Genomic DNA, 26,725 nt, shown 5'->3' with positions numbered 1-26,725 from the left:
TTCTATCTTCGCTGACACCGGTGGACTTGTGCAGCTGCAGTTCATCCATAGATCTCAATCCGAGGTTCATCACTCCATCTCCACGCCGTTGGTACATTCCTCCGTGTGCTCCTCTGCTAAATCACATCACTGATGTTGTTTATCGGTTGCAATCTCTTTTTTTATTAATGAGCACACAAAGATGCACAGACCGTCGCGGTCAAGTGCTGTTTGCGAGCACCGATTATGCATTCGGCACCGAGTAATATGTAACGGGGAGCCCATTTTAGGCTGAGTATACCCAAGCGAGGCACAGACCGAGAGCAAGTGTCACTGCTGTGTGTGTGTGGGTGTAGCCAACACTCAAATATGCATATGGTGCATTTGACAGTGTTGGGATTACAAACATTAACACCGATTTCGTTAGTTTCTCAATGTTCCCCTAACACAGCAGGACTGGTTTGCTACTCACACATACAAGGACCTACCTGAATGCCCGGTCGTTTATGTGGTCTTCGCATTTATCTTATAGGATTCCGTTACCACGCGCGGACTCGCCTTTATATATAGACAGTTGGAAGCGGGCGCTGTTAGCGAGCGCCTATTACGACTGGCAAGACCGGAGCAGTCTTCTCGATGGTGGTGGTGGACCGGGGGGGTCGTCTATGAGTCGGCACCCTACCCAGCACACCCCGACAGCCCCCCCCACACCCCTCGCGTCTCCCGAGCCGAGCGGGATCTGCTTGGCCAGCTGTACGGCCACACCGAGACCCGGTCACCGCAAGGATGAGCGAGAATCCAATTTAGGTTTTTTTTCTCTGTGTGTTTAGGCCGAGCGGACCTAGAGGCGTCGTCGCGTACCTTGGAAGAGGACGAGCTTGCGAGCGCTGAGCATGAGGGCGCAGCAGAGGATCTTGCTCGGGCCGTGCAGACAGGCGGACGAGCTCGTGGGCTGCTCCATGCCCCCCCCACACCACTCCCACGGCGTCAAAGCTCCCCAGCCTCCGCACCGGCAGCACCAGCAGCAGTACCAGCAGCAGTACCAGCAGCAGTAGCAGCAGTAGAAGCGGTACCAGCAGCAGTACCAGCAGTGCTAGCAGCAGTACCAGCAGCAGTACTAGCAGCAGTACCAGCAGTGCTAGCAGCAGTACCAGCAGCAGTACTAGCAGCAGTACTAGGAGTATGTACTAGCAGCAGTAGCAGCAGTACCAGCAGTGCTAGCAGCAGTACCAGCAGCAGTACTAGCAGCAGTACCAGGAGTATGTATTAGCAGCAGTACCAGCAGTACTAGCAGCAGTACCAGCAGCAGTACCAGCAGCAGTGCCAGCAGCAGTAGCAGCAGTGCCAGCAGCAGTAGCAGCAGTACCAGCAGTGCCAGCAGTAGTAGCAGCAGTGCCAGCAGCAGCACCAGCAGCAGTAGAACTAACCCCGTGTTCAACTCGGTCAGGAAGATCGATGGCAGTAAGATTCTCCGGTGAACGTCGACATATCCATCAAAGCGCACACCGTTGCTTCAGTACATCTTCTCGATCAGCAGCAGCAGCAGCATCATCATCGTCATTACATTCGTCGAAATCATTTTAATTAGTTTCAGCTTAAATCATCGTTAGGATGTCGATGCTAATGACCAGTCAAGGGCGCCCGTCGATTCGTTGGCATGTCAGGCACAGTAACGAGGCATGAGATGTGAAACGTCTTCAGTTCCTTACGCACGCAATCGCGAAGCGCATCTTTGCGCGTCGCTGCTGTGAAACGCTGGACGATGCCGCTGATATTGCTGCTGCTGCCAACGCCGCCGCTGTTGCCGCCGCTGACGATCACGAGTCCAACGCGTGGTGGAGGCGGGAGCGTGGATGTAACATCGTGCGCTCGATCGTGTGGCGAGCGCGCGAGTGTGCACGGCGTCCACGCGCGCTGTGTGTGATGCGCTCTTCCCCTGTCTCCCACCACCACCACCACCAAAAGCGCCGCCACCTCCTCCAAACTATCCAATGACGGCAAATTCATTGAGCGGGGGGGGGTTGGCGAAGCGGGCAGGCACAGACCACCCCCGCCACTCACGTTGCACACAGCCGCGCGTGCGGTGCGCGACGCAGCGTCGGAGCGCAGCGGCGGCGAATCCTCCTCCTCCTCCCCCCCCCACACCGGCGAGGCGGTGGCGCTGATGAGAAGACCGCGCGGAGCCGCCTCGCGCGACGGAGCGACGAGACGACGCCGCGAGCCGACGCGCGCTTCATCTTAGTCCCCACGACTGTCGGGAACGGTCCCGGGACGCCGTAATGGACCGCGCCACATCCATCTCGCTCTCTCGCTCTGCGCTGTCCTCGTAGGATGTATTATACTCTCTTTAAAGTGACCGTCGCCTTACGCGGATAATTCCCTACTCCAAGCCAAGCCTTAGAGCTGCGTGCGGCGTTCCGGACAACGCCGAGTGCGAAAGTACGCCCTGGAATCCAGGCGCGTCGGTCTCCTTGTCTCGAAGCGAGTCAGCTCATGTCAACCGCCGCGCTCTCTGCACGACCATGCGCATCTGGCGACACACACACTCACACACTTTCACTCACACACACCCACTCACACACTCACACACACTTACATACTCACACACACACACTTACATACTCACACACACTCACACACACACTCACACACACTCACACACACTCACTCACACACACACTCACATACACTCACTCACACACACACTCACATACACACTCACTCACACACTCACACACACACTCACACACACTCACACACACACTTACACACTCACACACACGCTCACACACACAGGCTCACACACACACGCTCACACACACACACATGCTCACACACACACGCGCTCACGCTCACACACACGCTCACACACACACACATGCTCACACATACACACACGCTCACACATACACACATACACACACTCTACACATACACACACGCCGGCACGCACACCGACACCACGGGCACGTAGCACAGAATGTGGATCGCGCTGGGACTGTCGAGTCGCGTTATTAGCGTCGCGTTCAACTGCGTCCGACACCGCGCTCCTCGCGCCTTCCCACACAGCGGCCGCAGCGGCGGGGATACAAACACGGCAGGCTGGCTGAGTGGTTGTGGATACTGGGTAGGTAGGTGAGGAGTGGGATATGGCGGAGGGAGCAGCAGGGTTAGGCTGGGGTGGAGGCAAGCGGCGGGTGGAGGAGGAGGCGCCGTGCTCCGGGCACACGTCGGTGCCACAACACCGAGTAGTTATGCATCGTGACGAATTGCGCCAAGTTGCTGTTAATACGACGACAGTCAATCAACCATCGTCGTGAGCCATGATCAATCCGCTGCTGGATGAAGGTCCCCCCCCCACACCGCGTCAGTCGTGGGGGTTGTTTGACCATACTTCACCACGCTGGTCATTGCGGGTTAGCGAGCGTGGGGAGCATAGGCTTGTGAGCACAGGACAGACTAGAAAGGGAGTTTTCACTCCACTGCCTTTTGCTTCCCACAACGTAGCCCCCTCTAACAACCGCGTTTTACGCAGTGGCCACCCATCCAAGTACTTTCCAGGTTCAACCCCTGCTTATCTCCCGAGAATCCGGCGCATTCGCGAGTGATTTGCTTAGCGGTCAGCGTACACGGCGCGACCGTACCGCGTGCTGCGTTCCGGCTACAAATCGCTGTCCCCCCCCCCCCCTGTGGGACGGACGCAGCCTCGGTTGCCCACCACCCACTCTGGGAGGGCTCCTTTCCCCTCATTAAAGCGATGCGGTGCCACGCGACTTGTGAGCAGCAAGGCAGCCCTGTGCTTTCATCCCAAATCGCACCGGCAACTGCTGCAGAGAGGAAAAAAAGGTCTCATTCATCCACGTGGCCTTGGACACTCCAACATCCGACTCTGCCGCCTCGATCTCATCACTCAGCCTCACGCTCTTTTCACCCAGCCGGAGGCTCACAGCCTCGGGCTAAAGGGATATAGAGGGAACGGGTCCGTGGACTTGGGGGTTTGAGATTTTGGACGACAGATCCCAGACAATGTATGTTCTCTTCTTGTCGTCCGAGTACGCACAGCTTCAGCAGCGTTCCGATACGTCAGTGTGAACTGGACATATAAAAACAAGTATATTTTCTTTTTTTTATTTAAAGCTTTCGTGACTGCAGGGATTCATATTCTTGGTTCTTTCGGTAAAGTCACGTAGAAGGGAAACAATAAAATAATAAAAATATACAACACAAAAATTCTCACGACGTTTTGACTTCAACACAAGCAATCATCATCAGGTGTGAAAACCACAGCAAGAAAATTTGAAAAAAGTGGCGTTTTTTAACGTTAGTACCACGGACAGCGATTTTGGCAGTTGTTCGGAAAAAAAGGAGGGGGGAGAGGAAGATAATGGAATGCGGTCTGAAAGCCACCGTAAGAGTGAACACAATTAAGACCAGAAATGGTTTATCAAATCCTTCCAATGATTGCTAAACCAGAATCCATCTTCTCTGTTGAAATTGTCTCTGTGTTTGTATATGTGTATAGCCTCATGAACGAATCTCTCACGGTAGCCAGATTGCTTGCTGTCCGTGGTACTAACGTAAAAAAACCGCCACTTTTGTCACATTTTCTTGCTGTGGTTTTCACACCTGATGATGAATGCTTGTGTTGCAGTTGAAACATCGTGAGAATCGTATCCTTTTATATTTTTTTATTATTTTATTGTTTCCCTTCTACGTGACTTTACCGAAAGAACCAAGGATAAGTATATTTTCGTTACGTAGATCAGGTGAAAGGTTCAACTGGCATTGAGACTCCCTTTTGTAAGCTGTTATGGCACAGCTTGTTTCTGGAGCAGAAAAAACTCACACTCGCTCAAGAGAAGAGTCAACACCCGCGGTTTGAACGCACTCCCAAAAGCCGGGGAAGGTGCCAATTAAAATGAGAACACAATGAATGTAAACAATGCATCAGTAGTCGTAAAACAACAATTACAATGCTCATCTGTTGTAATTGTACACACAGGGACAAACGGCGAACGGAAATAATTACAGTCACTGTCACCAACATTTACTGGCACTTGTACGTACACCACACCATTAAGTTACCGTACAGTATTTACAAAATTAAAATGTGATTGAAATAAATGATACATCCTGATTTTAGCACAGCACATATACAACATGCGTACATTCCAAAACAAAGGGATTAATGGTACCCACAAGAAACCCGATAGATTCCAATGGCCTTGCCTTACTCAGGAATAACAAGCAATGTCATCCAGTCAACACATGCCTTTCTCTCGCCAATACATTGCCACATTCCACAATTCGGGGCGTATATTTCAAACAGAAAGATTTGCTTCGCGTTACGGAAATCCTCACCGAGCCTCGACACTTCGTCAAGAAGGTTCTGCCAGGCTGCCACAGTAGGGGGCGCTGTCACAGCTGCGTGCAATTGCAATTGAGGACAGCACTGTAATGTGCAGGTCTGTATTTTCGGCATTGGGACGCTTGAACAAAACCAATTTGCATGGTACAGGAGTTACACCGGAGGAGAGGCCAGAGGGAGTGATGCAGAACAGGTGGGGAACGGACACACTCCACACAGAACGGCACCCGAGCTGAGAATCGAACTCAGGATACATTTTCGTTGAGGCTCCCGTGTTATTACCACTGCTGCCCCAAAGCAATGGCACACTATTCGTGTAACAGAAGTGGATTTTTACTTGGGCATATACGGAAATAAATTGTCGAAGTGTTTTCATAATTGCTCATAAAATATCATGCTGTCCAATGCACAGATAATATTTAACCATTTCAACTACGCTGGCACGATGGTCAGTTGAGTTTCACGTCTGCTTCAAACCACTGACTTATGTAGTCAATGATCCATATTCAGTAAAACTTGATAATTAACTTCAAAACTTACACCCTGTATTTGCGCAAACGGCGAGGGTGCCTAATTTGTGGAACTGTCGACATTTATTCAAATAACTCCTTTTAAAGAACCCATCTTTTAAGTAAATGCATGATCCCCCAACAGCCCTTGCCCACGTAACAATGGACACTGAACGAGTATTGAATCAGCCCATGCGTGTGCACGTCGTATAAGTGTGTGTTTGCGTGTGCGATATAAGGTGGCTGGGAGCGGTGGGTGCCTAACGCGCTGCGCTACGAACCTGGCGACACGGCCACCACCGGTTACGATTATCTGAACCGGTCCTGGACCTCCCGTAGGTCGGCTCAGCCTCAAATGAGTACCTGGTGCGTTGTGTAAACATCGTCACTGGGGAGACAAAGGCGGTCGGGCGTGGTGCCGTCCACCCACCCCCTCGTGCAACGTGCCGGACTTCATAGGTGCTCGCTAACAGCACTCGCCCGAAAAAAAAATCCGTTAAGGCGATAACGCTCGTGGATTTATGCAAGCGCATCTCTATACTCTCTCGGTGTTAAGGGGGCAGGCGCCGGCCCGCGGGCTCGGCCGTCGCGTCACGTGCATCGCACGAGTCACGTCGACGGATCAAGCCCGCGGTATCGCGGGCAGCGAGGGGCGCCAGCCCGGGTCGCGCGTCGGCGTGGAGCGCGGCACCGCTTCCCCTCCTCCGCTCCCTCCCCACCGGTCCACTCAATCGAGAGGTGTCGAGGGCGCCCACGGGGCACCCGCTCACTTGTGTACGCGGCTTTAACCTCCGGGGAGAGGGGGGGGGGGTTCGAGCAGAGGCCGTTTGGTTCGGGGATTAAAGAAGAAACAAAATGAATAGGACCCCCCCCCCCCCCCCCACCCCGGTCACCAATTGTAACGTATTAAAACAACAATTGAGGGGTGCAGTTGTGATGAATGTGTGTGCGTGTGCGCGCTACTAATTGCGTGCTGTGTTCGTGTGGGTTACGTGGGGAGCGGCGGTGCAGCTGTTAGCGAGTGAGCTACCGGTGGGTGTCTAGACCTGGCCTTGGGTCGCCCTTAGGTTGAGCCGGCCTGAAACCAAGTAGCGAACGGGGCTGGATGTTGTCACCTGCCATCCCAGAAACCTGCCGCTACGGTTGGAGCAAGTGACACGGCGACGCGTGGGGAGTGTCGTGAAGTGCGTTCGTGTTGAGTGTGCAGGTCGCCGCTGCGTCTACATGGCATCAAAGTGGAATCGGTGAGCCTCGAGCCTTTTCTCCTTATCGTCTGCTTTCTGCAAAACAGAGACACGGGCGGGGGGGGGAGGGGGGTAGAAGGTGGTGGTTTGATATTGAATTAGACGACTCAAATAGGGCAATGCACTCAAAGTACACAGATTAAAAAAATAATAGTCACATAACCGCACAAAATGCACACGCCCCCACTCACATGCCGCAAAAAGCCTTCTCCCAATATTACTTTAATGTTTAAATTTACTCTGTTGTCATTTGTCAATCGCCAACGCACGCGTGCACGCACACGCATCGATGTGTACACAGTGTATGTATGTAGAACTTATTTCGCACCGTACGTAGCCAACAGTGCTAATCGGAGGTGTGGTGGCAAAGTGCTGAGCGCAATGCACCACAGACCGGGAGACTCGGTTTGAATCCCCGGCATTGCACGACATCAGTGGAAAGAGTAATACGAAACGGGCGCGTGCCTCTCCCGGGTCGCCTCGGCCCATAAATGAGGACGCGGTGTGGCTGCGTCAACATCAGAACGTGGCCAGCTTGGTGTCGTTGTGGCCCGGACGTCTTTGTATGCGCCCTGCCAGTCTCACGACCAGATGGCGGGCGCTGGGCAGCACTGCGCGCGTTTAAACGTGCCGCTGTATTGCCTGGGACCTCTCTTCTGTGAAGATTGACCTCATCACAACGGCGGGGCGAGTCCCGTAACTGCTCCGAGTTACGGGATTAAAGTTGAGCTTAAAAGCGGCAGCCTCATGGGGGCCCCCCCCACCGTGCAAGCGGCAATTACACAAGACGACAATGACAGAGATCCCCCGTATAGCCTGCAACAGACTGTTGGGGAAAGTGCTGTTAGCGAGCACCTATGAAGGCTGGCATGGCACACGAGGGAGTGGGTGGTCAACACCACGCCCGGCCGCCGTTGTCTCCCCAGTGCTGATGTTTACACACCGCACTAGATATTCACTTGAGGCCGAGTCGACCTAGAGAACGCCCCGGAACGGTTCAGAAAGTGTTGGCCGTGAGCGGGAATTAAACTCGGGTCGCCGGGTTTGTAGCGTAGTGCGCTAGCCACTGTGCCACCGCTCCCGACAAGCACACACACACACCAACATGCACATACGTGGGTATCCCATATTTATGTTCTTAAATCTATACAATCTATCGGTCAACGCGATAGTTACTGTTGTGCAAAATTGCAGTGGTTTGCTGGGTCAAACCGCACTTCTTCCTGTGAATGCTTTATGGCCTCGCCGAAAAAAACGTACGGGATGCGAAATGTCATCTGAAGAGATACAGCGGCATTATTTGTAAGAACAGGTCAATGTGTGCCAATGTAACAGTCAATTTTGGAGATGACAAAATTAACACATTGCCCTTTCTGCTAGGCATGTGTTTTAGGTGAAAGTCCCCCTGCCGAGTTGGCGTGGGAAGGCGCTTACTTACCAAACTTTCACAATCAGTTAACATTTGGGTATATACCACAGACACACACACACAAACTTACATTTATCTAAGCACATTGTGCGATCATTGCATCGGGCACTCCCCAAGTCTGCATAATTTTAATATCTCATGTCGGAGAGAGAATTTGCCGAGGGTATACAAATATTTTTCTCTCCCCCGAACCACAACTGTTTTAATGATGATAATTAACACGTTCGGGGCAGCGGACTTCGCGTGTGCGCTGCCAGCTCACTGTGGACCCGCCACCACTGCACCTTGTCGGTGCGCACGCAATCGACAGTGTCCACAAGCAAAGCCCCACAGTGCCTTTGTTAAATATCGCACACATCTAATGTCCGACTCTTACTGTTTTCCCATGAAGCGTGTCTAACAACCCAACTTTTTTCCACGCCCAGATATGCGTTTGCCAAGATCGATGAGTTTATGTGTTTGAGCGTGGATTTGTCGTTCTTGAGCACGAAGCTGTGCAACAGTTCAGCGGGTCAAATCAAAGGCGTGGACTCATTGTCCTGTTAGCCAGTATGAGACTATGTTTATCGACCGAGCCAAAGCAGATGTCATAGACATAGTTGGCACTACTCGCAGGGGAATGCCAATTGGGAGAGCGGCCTAGTCCAAGTTGATATCGTTGAAAATTACCTGCAATTACCGGAGAGAAGGGTGAAGCGGAAAGAGAAAGAGAGTGAGCGGGCGTTATGCTGCGCTGCGTAATAAAGTACCAGACAAATGTCTCCATTATAATAACGATCACAAATGAGCAATTCCAAGCTGCCGGCTGCACAGAGGTTCATCAGTCTAACACGTAATGTTTTGCTTGTTTTTGTTTGTTGAAGTCGGGCATTAAAGCACCGTGTGTTTAATTGCTCGTTGAGCGTGAGCGGCTGGGGTGACATTGGAACACGACGTCTGTCTGGCCGACCAAGCCGGGTATCGCTCATCCTCGCCGTCCGACAGCCCCAAGGTGTTTGTGATGACACTGCAGCCCCTGGGATAGATGCGTTCGCATGGCCCGGAGCGGAGCGCTACTGGACCATGATGGGAATGAGTTGTGCTCATTCCTTCTCCGCTGGCGCGGATTCGCAGTGCGCGGCTGAAACCCGGCTGATTTGGAGAGAAAAAAAACACAGCCACACGAGTGTGAATTTATTAACTGTTGGATTTGACAGGTGGGACGCCCGTGATGGACGCCCCCTCTCAACAACCCACACGCTGCTTTGCGGCTCCAGTCAGTTACACATTGATACCTGTCCAGAGGGTAATTGCAACCAATGCTCCCCATTCACCAAGCCCGGTTTAAGGTCACCCTAAACCAGTCTGCTTCTCATGCCTTTGGTCATGCGATGACACACACACACTTATAAGCACGATGTAAGGCCCACAGTTAATGGTCTGCTCTGGCTTCCAGGAAAGACAGATCTTGTTGGAGTGATTCTAGTCTGGAGCTCGTCATGATCACAGACAGCAGTGGTGAAGCCTTTAGGCTGTGCTTCTCTAGGTGCCCCGCAGGAACAGCCAATATAACAATGCATAACCTGAACTTGCAAATTGAGTGAATGGATGAGCGAGGCCTTGACTTGAAGACCAATAAGGAGAGTGCATAATGCCCAGCCAAGTGTTGTATTGTGATTTATTTTAACGAAGTCAAGGGTCCCCCCACATTCTAACAAGCACTGGCCAGGACTTGTTTCTACAATGTGCTGTGTGTGGAAACGTATAGAGGTCTTGGTCCGCTTCAAGCCCATTCAGATGTTAATGCCTGCCTGGAACAGACCAGGTTCCAACTCTCCCCGAAACCTTCTCTCTGGCAGTGACAGGTGTAAAGTCACCGCTTTAAAATAAGACAACAGGGCTTTACGCGTTATTGGGTTAGCTCACACTATTTCAACCTAGTATCTGTTGTTCGTGATATTTATATGTATGTTCAAAGACGACCACGAAGATGACTAATTATGCGAGACGAGCCATTGATGGGACCCGTCGCGTCCGTGACCTCGCGACCCTTCACAAGGGGCGGCCTGCCTCAGAGCCGCGGTAGAAGCAGGCCGCACGTCCCGGTTATAGCTCGCTTGGTCTGGTGAGGTTGCCGTGGGGACTCTTGCCCGATTCACGAATCAGGTCAGCCTGGCTGAGGTGTACGTATGTATGCTGAATTTCTTTCGCGTCATAACGTAGCCAGCCATGCTAAACGAAGTGGTTATGGCGACGCAGCATGCGCGAGCTGTCCGCCACAAATCTCCACCACGCCGTGCAAGTTTGGGGGTAGGAGACGTGATGGGAAATCATGCCGAAAAATTTCAAACTTGCAAATAATTATCCGCCATAACAATGCATTGCACTTCACCTTCAGAGGATGAATGCTTCATATTAACAGGATTTTTATTAAATGAACACAGTCATTAATTAAAAAAAACTGCCTCGAGTAAAAGGTGAACTGAAAAAAACTTCCATATATTTCCCTCTGCAATTGCATACACGTATTGTTCACATTGTGTTGTTTAATTATGGTATTTAAACATGGAATTTCTCATGTGGCCTGCATCGGTGGCATTGTTAGTATTTGAATCTATATTGTGATACATCTCACATGGCCTTCACTTTTTATATTTTATTTTCCGACTGTAGCCTTGAGGCAATCTTTAATGCTCCTCTGCTTTGTTGTAGAAGCCTATACACTTGTAAATACTCCACCTTTCTTCACAGAGTGTGTGTGTGTGGTGGGGAGTGGCGGCGTAGCGGTTAGCGCGCTACGGCCTACACCAGTGACGATTATCTGAACCGGTCCTGGGCCTCCCCTAGATCGACTCAGCCTCAAGTGAGTACCTGGTGCGGTGTGTCGACATCTCAACTTGGGAGACAAAGGCGGCCGGGCGTGGTGCTGGCCACCCACCCCCTCGTGTGCCACAGTGCCGATCTTCATGGGTGCACGCGAACAGCACTTGCCTCAACAGTCTGGTAAGGCTATATGGGGGATCTTTGTCTTTCGTGCGTGTCTGTGCACTCATACCCATTCAATCATTTTCTCCTTACGCTACTGTGAGGGCGGACCTAATGGGCAGCATTCACGAGTGGAACTAGACGGAACCCGTGATCTCAGTCCGAACAAAGCGCATGAAGGAATAAGGGCATAGTATGAATGTTCTAAGGGGTCATTGATTTACACGTCAAACGAGACCAACTCATTCGACACTGGTATCATTACCACCATTCATCATCAGTGTCACCGACTCAAAGCCTGCGATTCTGCTTTCGTGCACTGCATGCACACGAACTACGTGCTGCTGTTGAAACTATGTTTCACGGGCCTGCGCCAATTGTGTCGGTTACGTTGGGGTGTTATCCTAATTTACACACTTAAATGTTTTTTCTTAAACACCGTGACGTCACAATGCGTTGTCACGTTTATCCTGTCAAGTTGTCATTACAATCACCACCGTCCCGACACCATCACATCCGACATCCCCGCTACAATCACCACCACCACCATCATCACCACCACTCCCACCATCATCAATATAATCTCTGTAATCATCATCATCGCGAGACTCGGCACAAGACCCTCGCGCATATCATGAACGCGTCACAACTGTGTTTTGAAGAACAAAAATAATGAAAAATAATAATAACCGCAGGCAATATTTATATTCAGCTATGTGAAAAACAGCACTATGGAATGAAAAGAGTCGTGTCTCACTGTCATCATTACCACTGGCGGGCCCATTATTGGACTATGTTTTACCTTCCGAGCGGCAAAAATACAATTGTGCTTGTGGGAGAGGAAATGTCAATACTCACCCTATTCAGGCAAACTCGTGCATGCGCTTTATTGCATTCGGAAATTCACAGTTTCAATTATCAAACCGCCTGGACAAATCCCCACCGCCCCCCCACCTCACATTATAGATCGTCGTCCGGCCTCTGTTTAACTTTCGCCAACTCAACACGTCATCGATGCCAACCGACGAGCCAGCGAGCGCCGTCCCCGGCAAGAGCTGTCGATCACGGCTCCCGCGGACTGGCCGGTGCACGCAACTGCAATCGGCAGTATGTTCCGCCTCCGCAATGTTCTTTGCAAAAAAAAATATATATATAAAAATATCACGATGAAAAATATTAAATACCTAGGATAATAAAAAAAAACTAAGCCCCAAGAAGCCTGCATTTCGCTCGCTCGGCTGCAAAGTCCAGTACTGCTAAAGGAAAAACTGACGAGGACTCAGCCAATAGTAGCTGGCCACCTCTCCAAGTGACGAGGCATCAAAATGAATGCTCGAGAAAAATAAAGTGGGCCTGGGCGGGACACGTCGCCGGACGGGGGCTAATTACGGAGTGACAGCCAAAGGGAGGGAACAAGGCCAAGAAAATGGCCACCGCAGAGACGGAGCGGTGAAAACAGAGGTCACGTGCAGGAGCTCAATGGATTGGTCACATCGCGGGACAATGGTGGACAGCAATGGCCTGGGGAGACCTTTATCCAGCTGCAGATTGATCATGGCTGATGATGATTGGTTAAATTATCTCAACGCATGCCTGTGAAGTCGTTTGCAATGCACTGCTTCCTCAATCAAGGCTCCCCTGTGCTTGCTCAGCGTTGCATGCAAATGCTAGCCCACGGGAATGTTCGCCACTGGTAGTGGGGCGGATACAATTTGCCCAGTGAACGAAACCTTCACACTTTAATAGAAGCCAGGCAATCGGCGTTATGTCATCAACAGTAAGGCAGTTGTTGCGTGCCAAGAGTCTATGGAGTAAAAAAAAAGGGAAAGGTCTTGGTCGGGAGCGGTTGTAATTTGGCCAGGTTTTACCATGATTGTTTAGAGGAGTGGATGAACATATTACTTCGTGCCATTTCACCCCGAGCCAAAATCCACCCAGAAGACAGATTAACAGCTCCTGGAAACGCAGTCAAGCTGATCAACGTGGGAGCCGATTTGCTGGACAAGTGCCGAGGTAGAAAGTTGATGTTGGTGGCACGTCATTACCATCATCATCACCATCATCATTACACATGATGCCGTCATTGAGTTGTACCCAACTCATTTGCAAAAAGTCCCGATGCAATTTACAGTTGTACACGTATATTAAATCAATCAATCAATTGTTTTATTTGAAAACCACTCTCTCTGGGAGCCCAATGAAAGACAATATCTCAAAAATTGCAGTTGTTTTTCCATGGAAATTTGTCAACGACACTGGGTCCGCAGATGCGCTGCTCTGGACAATTGGGCACAGCTCAGCAGGAACGACATCTTATCCGCAGGAACTGCAAGTGCTTATGTAAAAGGTGAGCGCCCAACAGTGTAATTGAGCTCAACTGGAACGGAGATAACAGCCGGACGAAAACGGCGACTCCATTCAGTGGCAATGGAGTAAGGAATAAAACTTCACCGGAAGACAGATCACCGTAAATCCAGGTCAGCGTGGCCTCCGCACCCCCCCCCCCCCCCCGAGTTGGTTATGGGCGTCGTCAGACCATACTTCAGCATTCAGGTTGGCCTGGGTTGGCGAGGCGCGGGGTGGGGGGGAGAGCTAATTTTTGCCAATTTGATAAAATACAAGAATAGGTTTTTCCCCTTTTTTCTGGCAACAAAACAGCTCTGTTAAGATGTTAAAACACCAAACTGAAACCTTTTACAAGGAATCATGTCTGCATTAACCACAACTACTTGTGGTCAGAATGCAAAAAAACATACCCTGATAGTATATGCATTGTCTTTGAAACTGATTGGTCCACACCAGAGACGGCTTTCTTTCGAGCCTCGTCTCAAACGGTGTTAGACCAGAGGACGCCAAAAGGCGCCAAAAGGCGTTGTTTCTCTGTGTGTCTATGTGTGTGTCTCTCTCTGTGTGTCTTTGTGTTATCTCTCTCTGCTTATGTGTCTGTCTGTGTGTCTCCGGTTCTGTGTTTAGTCTCGCTCTCAAATTTAGCATTCTTTGGAAGAACGTAATCAACCAGTTAGGGTGTTGACTGTTATGTTCGCCGACTCTCTGTGTTGTATTGCATTATATTTCTAAGTTTACTAGGTTTATTTTCTCTTTTATTTGTACCTGATGATGATTGCTTGTGTTGCAATCGAAACGTCTTATGCTATTATTTAATTTATTATTTTCTCTTTCTACGTGACTTTACCGAAAGAACCAAAGAGTAAAACGGGCCTAATTTCTATTTAATTAACATATCTAACAAGCGGGGATTTCGTTCAATGGTCGCCTGCAGTGTATCGATAGGGGGTTACACTAAAGTCTCTGCATATGCCAACGGCAAGGGCCGACCCACATGTTGGCAGACAACTTTGAGCCAGCCGCGGTTAACGTGGTGGTTGTGATCACCGTCCACCGCCGTCTAACGCGTTTCACATTGAAAGTGTGTTCGTTCACGCGTGATGTAGGTGCGAGTGAAGAGCCCGGCCTGGTTGCTAATAATTGCATTTTAATGAATCCCTTGACTCCTGGTTTGCGGTAATTGTAATTGACTATATGCAGGCTTTGCATGTGGTATTATAAATAATCAACAGGGATTCCCGCCGGAGGGCTTTACCGTGCGCACATTCTGCATGTGGCATTGTTAAACGTCCGGCTGGCATTCCTGAGGGATCTCTGACCAGATGTAGTTTTATAAATATTCCACCAAAGGTCTTAGCTGTGTTATTCATGTAAATTTTTGCTGTGTGGTGAAGGTTTAATTTTATTTTATTTATGTCCCATTTGGTTTACACACAGTTCAGTGAGAGCTGAATTTGAACATCTAATTTATCCTTGGGTGACTTAAAATTATGCTATAATTACAAGCAACGCTTATTACTTTTTCCCAACCGCCTCGCCCCACTGTAAATATGAAAATAAAATACACACTTTATGTTTCATGTTAATATCTTCGTACGGTTGGTGTGAAGACCTTGCCTCGTGTTTACTGCTACTCGGTCTCATTATAAAACGCTGCCTGGCAACTCTGAGCCGTGTGAAGCTATCGACTGAAGGCCCTTGAATAGTAAAAAAAAAAGAACTGCATTTTTAAAACTGCTCCACTGCGGAGTTGGGCAGGTGGCTTAGGGATTAGCGCATTGAGCCAGTACCGCAGAGATCCTGGGTTCAAATGCCAGTTTCACCTAACCGTGACTTTAGTGAATGTAGTGAGCTTAGGGTCTCAGTGTGAGTACCACTGACCGAACACACAAAAAAAAAACTCGAATCACGTAAAATTGTGGGTTTTAAATAATTTGGCAAAAACGCTGCAGATCTGGCAATTAAAAACATGAAAATGTGAGTTTGATCGTCACGTCACAAACTTCGTTCTAAAGCGTGAAGCGGATGTAATCTGTGTTACTTTCCTAAGTGTACAAATGCTTTTGGAAATTGAAATGCATTGAGAATGAGAAACTAAAATTTACAGTTATACTGACGTAAATTTAATGAGTATTTTGAGTGTGATAATATTCACAAGTTGAATGTAGGATTTTTAAAGACAGCATTGGTGTAATAAAGAACAGTTAAAGCAATCAGAAAATACTTGTATAGACACACACAGGCGCCCAAAGGCACAAGAGCGCACACACACACACACATTCAGTGTCAGATAAAAACAAAAATCTCCCATGTAACTTTGAAGAATGTTGGGGCAAGTGCTTTTAGAGAAACACCAATTAAGGATGGCACAGCACAAAAGGAGGTGGTGTAGGCACCACCCATGCCTAGCCACCTTTGTCTCTCCATTGCTGATGTTTGCACACCGCAACCTTGTATTTACTTAAGGCTGTGTTGACCTAGAGGAGGCCCCAGGACCAGTTCAAATATTCTCCACTGTTATTCGTTGTGATAACTGCCGCTGGCTTCGTAGTGCGGTGCGCTAACCGCTGCACCACGGGCTCCCCACCACACACACAAACACATACACAGGCAGTGGCATGATAGGGGATACCGCCATTAGATTTTGGCACGTAGAAATGATTTACCTTCTCATTCCAGTGCAGGATGCCGATGATGATGAGGATGGCAATGCAGATGCAGAGCAGGGCAATGCCCGTCAGCAAACCTTGGCTGGGAGTCAGATACAGCTTGGTGCTCCAGCTAAAGACAGCACATATACACAAACACACATAAAGACAACCATCACCCAGTATAGCCTTACCAGACTGTTGAGGCAAGTGCTGTTTGCGAGCACCTATGAAGGACGGCACCGCACACGAGGGGGTGGGTGGCCAACACCACGCCCGGCCGCCTTTGTCTTCCCAGTGGCGATGTTTGCACACCGCACCAGGTACTCATTTGAGGCTGAGTCGACCTCGGGGAGGCCCAGGACCGGGTTCAAATAATCGTCACTGGTGTTGGTAGCCATGAGCGGGAATCGAACTCTACCGAGTTCGTAGCGCAGCGCGCTAACCGCTACACTACCGCTCCCCACACATACACACGCGCACACACCAGTACACGCGCACACACAAATACACACGCGCGCACACAAGTACACACACACACAAGTACACATGCGCGCACACAAGTACACGCGCACACACAAGTACACAAGCGTACACCAGTACACGCGCGCACACAAGTACACACACACACAAGTACAGACGCACACACAAGTACACACACACACGTACACACGCACACACAAATACACACACAAGTACACACACACACACAAGTACACACACACAAGTACACACACACACAAGTACACACACACAAATAACCACACACACACAAGTACACACACACACAAGTACACACACACACAAGTACACACACACAAGTACACACACACACACAAGTACACACACACAAGTACACACACACACACACAAGTACACACACACAAGTACACACACACACACAAGTACACACACACAAGTACACACACACAAGTACACACACACACACACAAGTACACACACACAAGTACACACACACACACAAGTACACACACACACACACACAAGTACACACACACACACACAAGTACACACACACACAAGTACACACACACACACACAAGTACACACACACACAAGTACACACACACACACACAAGTACACACACACACACACAAGTACACACACACACACAAGTACACACACACACACACAAGTACACACGCACACACAAGTACACACACACACACACAAGTACACACACACACACACAAGTACACACACACACACAAGTACACACACACAAGTACACACACACACACACAAGTACACACACACACAAGTACACACACACACAAGTACACACACACAAGTACACACACACAAGTACACACACACAAGTACACACACACACACACGCACACACAAGTACACACACACAAGTACACACACACAAGTACACACACACACACACACAAGTACACACACACACAAGTACACACAAGTACACACACACTCACACAAGTACACACACACAAGTACACACACACACACAAGTACACACACACACACACAAGTACACACAAGTACACACACACACACACACAAGTACACACACACAAGTACACACACACACAAGTACACACACACACACACAAGTACACACAAGTACACACACACACACAAGTACACACACACAAGTACACACACACAAGTACACACACACACAAGTACACACACACACACACAAGTACACACACACACACACAAGTACACACACACACACAAGTACACACACACACACAAGTACACACACACAAGTACACACACACACACAAGTACACACACACAAGTACACACACACACAAGTACACACACACAAATAACCACACACACACAAGTACACACACACACAAGTACACACACACACAAGTACACACACACAAGTACACACACACACACAAGTACACACACACAAGTACACACACACACACACAAGTACACACACACAAGTACACACACACACACAAGTACACACACACAAGTACACACACACAAGTACACACACACAAGTACACACACACACACACAAGTACACACACACAAGTACACACACACACACAAGTACACACACACACACACACAAGTACACACACACACACACAAGTACACACACACACACACAAGTACACACACACACACACAAGTACACACACACACAAGTACACACACACACACACAAGTACACACACACACACACAAGTACACACACACACACAAGTACACACACACACACACAAGTACACACGCACACACAAGTACACACACACACACACAAGTACACACACACACACACAAGTACACACACACACACAAGTACACACACACAAGTACACACACACACACACAAGTACACACACACACAAGTACACACACACACAAGTACACACACACAAGTACACACACACAAGTACACACACACAAGTACACACACACACACACGCACACACAAGTACACACACACAAGTACACACACACAAGTACACACACACACACACAAGTACACACACACACACAAGTACACACAAGTACACACACACTCACACAAGTACACACACACAAGTACACACACACACACAAGTACACACACACACACACAAGTACACACAAGTACACACACACACACACAAGTACACACACACAAGTACACACACACACAAGTACACACACACACACACAAGTACACACAAGTACACACACACACACAAGTACACACACACAAGTACACACACACACAAGTACACACACACACAAGTACACACACACACACACAAGTACACACACACACACACACAAGTACACACACACACACACAAGTACACACACACACACAAGTACACACACACAAGTACACACACACACACACAAGTACACACACACACACAAGTACACACACACACACACAAGTACACACACACACACACAAGTACACACACACAAGTACACACACACACACAAGTACACACACACACACAAGTACACACAAGTACACACACACACACAAGTACACACACACAAGTACACACACACACAAGTACACACACACACAAGTACACACACACACACACACACAAGTACACACACACACACACACAAGTACACACACACACACAAGTACACACACACACACAAGTACACACACACAAGTACACACACACACACACAAGTACACACACACACACAAGTACACACACACACACAAGTACACACACACACACACAAGTACACACACACAAGTACACACACACACACACAAGTACACACACACAAGTACACACACACACACAAGTACACACACACACAGAAGTACACACACACACAAGTACACACACACACACAAGTACACACACACACACACAAGTACACACACACACACACAAGTACACACACACACACACACAAGTACACACACACACACAAGTACACACACACACACACACAAGTACACACACACACACACAAGTACACACACACACACACAAGTACACACACACACACAAGTACACACACACACACACAAGTACACACACACACACACAAGTACACACACACACACAAGTACACACACACAAGTACACACACACACACAAGTACACACACACACAAGTACACACACACAAGTACACACACACAAGTACACACACACAAGTACACACACACACACACGCACACACAAGTACACACACACAAGTACACACACACAAGTACACACACACAAGTACACACACACAAACACACAAGTACACACACACACACACAAGTACACACAAGTACACACACACACACACAAGTACACACACACAAGTACACACACACACAAGTACACACACACACACACAAGTAAACACAAGTACACACACACACAAGTACACACACACAAGTACACACACACACACACACAAGTACACACACACACAAGTACACACAAGTACACACACACACACACAAGTACACACACACAAGTACACACACACACAAGTACACACACACACAAGTACACACACACACACACAAGTACACACACACACACACAAGTACACACACACACACACAAGTACACACACACACAAGTACACACACACAAGTACACACACACACACAAGTACACACACACACACACAAGTACACACACACACACACAAGTACACACACACACACACAAGTACACACACACAAGTACACACACACACACACAAGTACACACACACACAAGTACACACACACACACAAGTACACACACACACACACACAAGTACACACACACACACACAAGTACACACACACACACACAAGTACACACACACACACACAAGTACACACACACACACACAAGTACACACACACAAGTATACACACACACACACACAAGTACACACACACACACAAGTACACACACACACACACAAGTACACACACACAAGTACACACACACACACACAAGTACACACACACACACACACACAAGTACACACACACACACACACACAAGTACACACACACAAGTACACACACACACACAAGTACACACACACACACACAAGTACACACACACACACACAAGTACACACACACACACAAGTACACACACACAAGTACACACACACACAAGTACACACACACAAGTACACACACACAAGTACACACACACACACACAAGTACACACACACACACAAGTACACACACACACACAAGTACACACACACACACAAGTACACACACACAAGTACACACACACAAGTACACACACACACAAGTACACACACAAGTACACACACACAAGTACACACACACACACAAGTACACACACACACACACGTACACACACAAGTACACACACACACGTACACACAAGTACACACACACAAGTACACACACACACACAAGTACACACACACACACACAAGTACACACACACAAGTACACACACACACAAGTACACACACACAAGTACACACACACACAAGTACACACACACACAAGTACACACACACAAGTACACACACACACACAAGTACACACACACACACAAGTACACACACAAGTACACACACACAAGTACACACACACACACAAGTACACACACACACACAAGTACACACACAAGTACACACACACACACAAGTACACACACACACACAAGTACACACACACACACACAAGTACACACACACAAGTACACACACACACAAGTACACACACACAAGTACACACACACACACAAGTACACACACACACACACAAGTACACACACACAAGTACACACACACACAAGTACACACACACACACAAGTACACACACACACACACAAGTACACACACACACACACAAGTACACACACACACACACACAAGTACACACACACACACACAAGTACACACACACAAGTACACACACACACACAAGTACACACACACAAGTACACACACACACACACAAGTACACACACACACACACAAGTACACACACACAAGTACACACACAAGTACACACACACACACAAGTACACACACACAAGTACACACACACAAGTACACACACACAAGTACACACACACAAGTACACACACACAAGTACACACACACACACAAGTACACACACACACAAGTACACACACACACACACACAAGTACACACACACACACACAAGTACACACACACACACACACAAGTACACACACACAAGTACACACACACACACACACAAGTACACACACACACACACAAGTACACACACACACACAAGTACACACACACACACACAAGTACACACACACACACAAGTACACACACACACACAAGTACACACACACAAGTACACACACACACACAAGTACACACACACACACAAGTACACACACACAAGTACACACACACACACAAGTACACACACACAAGTACACACACACACACACAAGTACACACACACACACAAGTACACACACAAGTACACACACACAAGTACACACACACACACAAGTACACACACACACACAAGTACACACACACACACAAGTACACACACAAGTACACACACACACAAGTACACACACACACACAAGTACACACACACAAGTACACACACACAAGTACACACACACACAAGTACACACACACAAGTACACACACACACACAAGTACACACACACACACAAGTACACACACACAAGTACACACACACACACAAGTACACACACACACACAAGTACACACACAAGTACACACACACAAGTACACACACACACACAAGTACACACACACACACAAGTACACACACAAGTACACACACACACAAGTACACACACACACACAAGTACACACACACACACAAGTACACACACACAAGTACACACACACACAAGTACACACACACAAGTACACACACACACACAAGTACACACACACACACAAGTACACACACACAAGTACACACACACACACAAGTACACACACACACACACACAAGTACACACACACACACAAGTACACACACACACACACAAGTACACACACACACACAAGTACACACACACAAGTACACACACACACACACACAAGTACACACACAAGTACACACACACACACAAGTACACACACAAGTACACACACACAAGTACACACACAAGTACACACACACACACACAAGTACACACACAAGTACACACACACACACACAAGTACACACACACAAGTACACACACACAAGTACACACACACAAGTACACACACACAAGTACACACACACAAGTACACACACACACACAAGTACACACACACACACAAGTACACACACACACAAGTACACACACACACACACGTACACACACACACACAAGTACACACGAGCTTATATGCACACAGAACGCCATGGCTGTCAGCCGTCAGCGAGGCAACGTGCAAAACTGCAGCTCGTTTTACACTATTCAACTCCCACACAGTCCTTTCTCTGCACGGCAGATCCAAATTGGACAAAATAAAAAAATATATATCGCCACGATTACTGTAACACAATAAACGAAAATGTACAGCACTCTGGAAAGGAACATTTTAAATCGGTGAATGTTACCTGCTGTGATTTCCGCATCATAAACAAGGACATTGGATAAAGAAAATGAAAAGAAAGCTGAAAAGTGCACAATGCAGCTTGGAGAGGTCCATTCTTTGAATCACACTGAGGCAGAAAAAGAAGCACGCGGATTCCAGAACATGTACAAGGTTCTTTGGGTCTTTCGGTAACGTCACGTAGATAGGTTCAGGAGGATGACGATCGCTTGTCTTGTGATTGAAACTTCGTACTTTTATTTTTATATTTTATTAATTTGAACCTATCTACGTGACTTTACCGACAGACCCAAAGAATATGAATTCCTGCGGTCACGAAAGCTTTAAGTCAAGATGCACAAGGTTGTCAAGCATGGCAAGTGGCTTGGGCAGGATATGTCACTTGAAAGGATGATAATCTGTAGTCAAAACTAATGACAGAGTGGCAATAGAGAGGATATCACCCGTGGAGAAGCAGTGATGAACTTTAGCTCGAATGTGCGAGAGCTAGATGGATTATTGCAGCATGCTCCCGTGAGATACGGCGACAGCTTGTGAAGGCCTTCATCCAGCAGTGGATAAATTGTGGCCGATGATGCTGTCGAGTCCATCGCTTGTTAATGTTTGATGTTGAGAGGTCGTTGTACAATGCAGCTCATTCATTCAAGAAAATTACTAACACTGAGATTTGGAAATGAGACATATAGAACATAGATATTGTGTACGTAAACGCAGTCAGCACGTGTATGTGATGCATGCACTATTGCCACAATATATATTTTTAACATCAAGTGCAGCATACTTACGTGAAAAGCTGAATGCTATTTTGGGCCGACCACACAGACCCACTTCTGTGTTCAACAATTACCCGTGTCTAACGAAATAATTCAGCTCAGCCGAGCTATGTGGTACGTTCACGTGTCCCTTCAAGAGGTACCAATCAGCGCTTCAATTGAAATTAGTGTCTATTTTCATTCTTTTATCACACACAATCCACCATGATAGCTATTATACAATATTGCTCTGATTTGATTTATCATTGAATTTGGTCGACTCTATTCCAGAGTTTGCTGCTGCTGATGCTGGAGTAAAAGGAAGGCCTACGGGCTGATGCTCTAAAATGTTGTTTTAATTTGTCGTGTCTTAATTCATTATGACATTATCAGCAGTTTGTTATTTTGCAGGGAAATATCTACGTGTAAATAAAAAGAAACCGCTGCATTTGTAGGAAATGTCTTCGGTCAGGATATAGCCCATTGAACTTGACCGTTTTTCTCATTCACTGACTTCATGGGAAAGGTTTTTCAATCCAGAATTGCAGAAAGCAAATTAATATCCGGTGGCCACCGGGGTCTTGAGTAGCGATGGTGGCTCTCGTTTTAAAGCTGCAGGTTCCACATTAGGATTAGAATGAAAGAGTAAGCCTAGTTTGTCACACTTAAACATCTTCTGTGCGCTCAGCCATGTGCGGGCGAGCGGGGGGGGATAATTGAGCACAGGCCTCTTGCCTCGGTTTATTTACAAGACACGGAGGCAGCGATCAATGTGATGCCGAACACACGACGTGTTTTACGTAACACATTTGTGACACAATGACAACCCCCGTCGAGAATTGTGTAAGAAGTTGCTTTCCCACGGCGGTGATGGAAACGGCGGAGAGAGAGAGGGAGGCAGGAATTGTGGGGAGGTAAAATATCCTTCATTTAGCCTTTATTTTTTTGGCAAATGCAGTGGTGAGTGAGCACATCGGATGCCCAGCAGAGCACAAAAGCGGGTGTTTTGGCGAGCGCATCTGGCTCAGTCGCATTATTCCTCCCTCGTGCTGATGCTAATCGCAGCGCGTCGGGTACTTATTTTTTGGGTCGAGATGAATGGAGGCCAACGGCAGGTCCAGACACCGATTGCTACCGGTATTGTTTCGCAGGTATGAATTAAGCCCGTGTTGCGACAGCAATAGCAAAGTGCGCTAACCGCTGTTTCCCCATTCTGTGTGTGTGTGCGCGCGTGCGTGTCGGGAGTGGCGGTGCAGCGGTTAGCGCGCTGCGCTACGAACCAGGCGACCCAAGTTCGATTCCCATTCACGGCCAACACCAGTGACGATTATCTGTACCAGTCCTGCGCCTCCGCTAGGTAGTACCTGGAGCTGTGTGTAAACATCGCCACTGGGGAGACAAAGGTGGTCGGGCATGGTGCTGACCAACCACCCCCTTGTGTACAGTGTCAGCCTTCATAAGTGCTCGCGAACAGCAGGCTATGAGGGGGATCTGTGTCTCTGTTACATAGACACATACATTCAAATGTCGCGCATATAACGATATATCGGTTAAAATAGATGTTGGTGTATTACTTGGCAAGTGCGTACAATCGTGCACGCACAAACATATTATTCACCAATGTATGACGATTACACGCAAATGGTTGGATGAGACGGAAAAAATGAGGCAGGAATTGACCGATTCTTAAGTCAAACCATGACCGCAAACCGTAACAATTCCTCAAACCACAGGTGTGAATCGCTACGCGTAGAACATGAAGGCACAGAAAGGAACAGGAGAGTGAGCGAGTGAGCGAGAGAGAGAGAGAGTGAAAGAGAAAATGTGGAAAAAAACGGGAAAAATGAAAACTTTATGAAAAATAAAGGGGCCGAGGCTCGCACGTGAGTTCCCGGGTGGCGGTGTCAGTCGGTGAAACGGCTGAAGGGGAACGAGTGTGGACAGATGTGCAAAGGGAGTGCAAAAGGGGTCAGGCTAAATCGAGTGGGGCCGGAGAGAGAGAGAGAGGCAAGGTCGACTGTCATACACCGCCGACAGATCCATCCCACAATTACGGGAGTCCAAAAGGGAAGAGCCACGCGTAGAGGACAGTCCCTCTTAACGTTCAGTATCGCGCCCATTTCACATCACCCTGTAAGATTTAAAGCAATGACCCTCCAAGTATGTATGTTTGTTGAACTTCTTTTGCACCGTACGTAGACAACCGTGTTAATCGGAGGTGCTGTATGTATGTCGAACTTCTTTCGCACCGTACGTAGCCAACCGTGCTAATAGCAGTGATGCACACCACTTCAAGTTGAAGGCTGAGTAAGAAATCTGGGTAAAAAAAAAAAACTGCTGTAATTTTTCATTTGCTCAAAAATGCGCGGCGATTCTTGTGAGCGAGTTGTGTTTTGCCGACTTCCAACCAGTCAACAGTTTCGG

The 26,725-nt window shown here is 48.1% G+C and overlaps 2 protein-coding genes across 2 annotated transcripts in view; both read right to left on the bottom strand.

Moving 5' to 3' along the window:
• The window catches only part of NETO2 (neuropilin and tolloid like 2), a 38,008-nt gene extending 35,071 nt beyond the window's left edge, over positions 1 to 2,937 (bottom strand). Inside the window, exon 1 of the mRNA XM_032960637.2 lies at positions 841 to 2,937. Within this exon, the coding sequence (XP_032816528.2) occupies positions 841 to 940 (100 nt within the window). The 5' untranslated portion in view covers positions 941 to 2,937. The remainder of the gene's footprint in view (positions 1 to 840) is intronic.
• Positions 2,938 to 4,091: 1,154 nt separating this feature from the next.
• ITFG1 (integrin alpha FG-GAP repeat containing 1) overlaps positions 4,092 to 26,725 on the bottom strand; it is a 188,230-nt gene continuing 165,596 nt past the window's right edge. Inside the window, exons 17-18 of the mRNA XM_032960639.2 lie at positions 16,506 to 16,620; positions 4,092 to 7,136 (exon numbers count right to left, since the gene is read on the bottom strand). Coding sequence (XP_032816530.1) covers positions 7,077 to 7,136; positions 16,506 to 16,620 — 175 coding nt within the window. The 3' untranslated portion in view covers positions 4,092 to 7,076. The remainder of the gene's footprint in view (positions 7,137 to 16,505; positions 16,621 to 26,725) is intronic.

This window comes from Petromyzon marinus, chromosome 25, assembly GCF_048934315.1.
Source record: "Petromyzon marinus isolate PM22_M1 ecotype Great Lakes invasive population chromosome 25, UKy_Petmar_22M1.pri1.0, whole genome shotgun sequence".
NCBI classification, from domain to species: domain Eukaryota; kingdom Metazoa; phylum Chordata; class Hyperoartia; order Petromyzontiformes; family Petromyzontidae; genus Petromyzon; species Petromyzon marinus.
Note: the sequence above shows the minus strand (reverse complement) of the source record. Positions and strands in the feature narration are given on the sequence as shown.